General features: G+C 35.1%; 1 protein-coding gene across 2 annotated transcripts in view; it reads left to right on the top strand.

The window, feature by feature from the left end:
* Nucleotides 1-2,500, top strand: part of LOC144956455 (uncharacterized) — a 96,170-nt gene that overhangs the window by 28,235 nt on the left and 65,435 nt on the right. For both annotated transcript variants that reach the window (XM_078886969.1, XM_078886960.1), the window contains exons 17-20: nucleotides 106-250; nucleotides 1,350-1,381; nucleotides 2,115-2,181; nucleotides 2,463-2,500. The exon at nucleotides 2,463-2,500 is cut by the window's right edge and continues 89 nt beyond it. In XM_078886969.1, the coding sequence (XP_078743095.1) occupies nucleotides 106-250; nucleotides 1,350-1,381; nucleotides 2,115-2,181; nucleotides 2,463-2,500 (282 nt within the window). The remainder of the gene's footprint in view (nucleotides 1-105; nucleotides 251-1,349; nucleotides 1,382-2,114; nucleotides 2,182-2,462) is intronic.

Raw genomic sequence — 2,500 nt, 5'->3', positions numbered from 1 at the left:
TATATATATATATATATATATATATATATATATATATATATATATATATATATATATATATTAGATATAAAATTTATTGTATAAAATATTTCAATTTTATCTTAGCTGTCGGACTCCCTTCCCATCAAACCACTGCATTCAGTCATCTGGGCTTCAACGTTCCTGTCCAAAGGCCTCCAGGTCCCTAGAACTGACCCTCCTATATTGCGTCCAGCCAGAGAAGCATTGAAACCAAAACCCATCCAGCCAAGTAATAAATTTAGAAATTTTACTCTTTACTCTCTCCGTACAAACCATTTGTGACTCGCTGTCTCTAAACAGTATTATATGAGGAGATGCAGAAAATAAAATTCTAAGTCAAAGTCACCAGAATTAAAAAGTGTTATCTTTTGCTGTTTACAAAATGGCATTTATTTTTTAAATAACTGACTTATGCCTTTCGCTCCTCTAGGAGCACAGGCCATCAATCACACTCCTCCTTCGGACACGATTTTGGGCTGCCATCTCCACTTCCTTCCATGTTGTCCTTTTCTCCTTCAATTCAGCCTCTGTGTTGCGCCTCCAGCAGCCACTTGACCTTCCCCACTTTCTTTTCCCCTGAGGATTCCACAGGAATGCTTGGCTTGTGATTCTGGTCTTCTAAGGTATGCCCAATCCAGCCTCACTTTCTCTGTCGGATCTATTGCTTGACTGGTGCCTGTCCTGCACTTTGCCACAGCTTGTATCATATTTTAAAATAAAGCATAGCCTATTTATCTCATTCAAAGTCCATTATTAAGACTTAGAGTTCAGATATTTGCTTATTGTTCACACTGACATGACTGTTTTGAGATGACGGGTCACATTTTCACTTTTTCTGAAACGTCACGCCCATCTAAGAAAAAGAGTAGATTTTTTGTCCTTTATTTTGTTTAAAGCAACTCAAAGCAATAAGTATAGGCCAATTATAATTTTTGTTCAGAAAAACAAGACGTATAAAACAATTTAAATTGCCAATAACCATAATGAAAATTTATCTTAAGATTTAAAAAGACCTTTGATGCATCATTTTCTTTCCTTTACTATCATGCAATTCACTCTTTATTTATACATTCCTATTGAACCAAGGATAACTCCTAACATGGCATGATATTGTATAGTTATATATGACCTATCCTTTCAAGACAATGTCATGTCAGTTTTAACTCTATGTCACAAAGTGTTTAAGAATTGAAGTGCTAAGACATGTAAAAGTTTTTGTTTGTAAAAAATGTCTATAGTCTTCAATGAAGTATGTGGAACTAATCCAAGTCTTGAATTTTTTGCAAGGTGATTGTGTCACATATGTTCAATGGTTTTTTTTTCATCAGAAATCGGAGAAAAAGTTCTATTAGGACCCCAGGTAAGCCCTCTCATTTATTTTTTAGTTTCTTGTTTATTTTATTATCAATAATCTTCTGTTAAAAAAAAAAGTACTTGTGCTATTACATATCCACATGGAAATAAGCTTCTTCTTCTTCTTCTTCTCTTATGCCTTTATATCTGGAGTTGCATTTCGAAGATGAAGGTACTCGTCTTATTGAGTTCTTCTGGTGGGTCTAAAAAAATTTTTAATAGAGAAGTTGCAGAGGGCCATATCTCTTCTCTTTGGGTTGAGTATTTTTTGCATCTCTGCAGTTTATGCTCTGCATCTTCCTCCTCCTCACCACATGAACAGACCGGTGACTGTATCAGTTTCATGCATCTGCATGTACTTAAACTTTTTAAGTCTATTGTGGCCTGTCCTGAAGTGGAACAGGATTACTTGTTCATGTCTAGGCAGCATATGAACGCAATGGTGCTGTAATGACATTGACAGGTTCATATCTTTTAATAGTTCACTTGGCGTAACATCTGCTTCAATGTAACACAAACTTTGAAATGCATTCCTCTAATATCAAAACTCTTTGTGTAATAACCCACTTTTTCAATCAAACACATAACAGATAAGTATAATTTTGTTAGAATTTTCTTGTGACACATGTGTTTTTATGTTTTGTTGGGTATTTGTTGTTGTTGTTGTTGTAATTCTTCTACTCTGGCAAAGCATATACTGACATTAATGATGTGATTAATGTTTGCTTGATTGTTCCCAGGTAGTAGGAGAGCTGACAATGTTAATGGAAGGGGATGTTGCCATGGCCAGAATTGATGAGGTCCCTGGTAAGTTTTCTATCTCTTCTTCTAAAGCTTGATTATATTTTTGTCCTTAATGTATAAAATTTGTGTGTATACTTTTACGGTATGCATATGTGTGTGTGTGTGTGTGGTTGTGTGTGTGTGTGTGTGTGTGTGTGTGTGTGTGTTTGTGTGCATGCTTGTTTGTCCGCACTCGTTTGTGGTATGTGGGTATATGTGTTTGATATTGTCTTTATTTTAAACAAAGGGTATTTTTAAGGAAGTCTCCAGTTTGAAAATTTAATATCTCACCATTTATCTTTCAGTGGCTAATGGTGCAGTTGTCAGAAAACTCAAGTCTTCA

The sequence above is a fragment of the Berghia stephanieae genome, chromosome 1 (assembly GCF_034508935.2).
Source record: "Berghia stephanieae isolate SIO BIC M18660-M18661 chromosome 1, UCSD_Bste_1.3, whole genome shotgun sequence".
NCBI classification, from domain to species: domain Eukaryota; kingdom Metazoa; phylum Mollusca; class Gastropoda; order Nudibranchia; family Aeolidiidae; genus Berghia; species Berghia stephanieae.
Note: the sequence above shows the minus strand (reverse complement) of the source record. Positions and strands in the feature narration are given on the sequence as shown.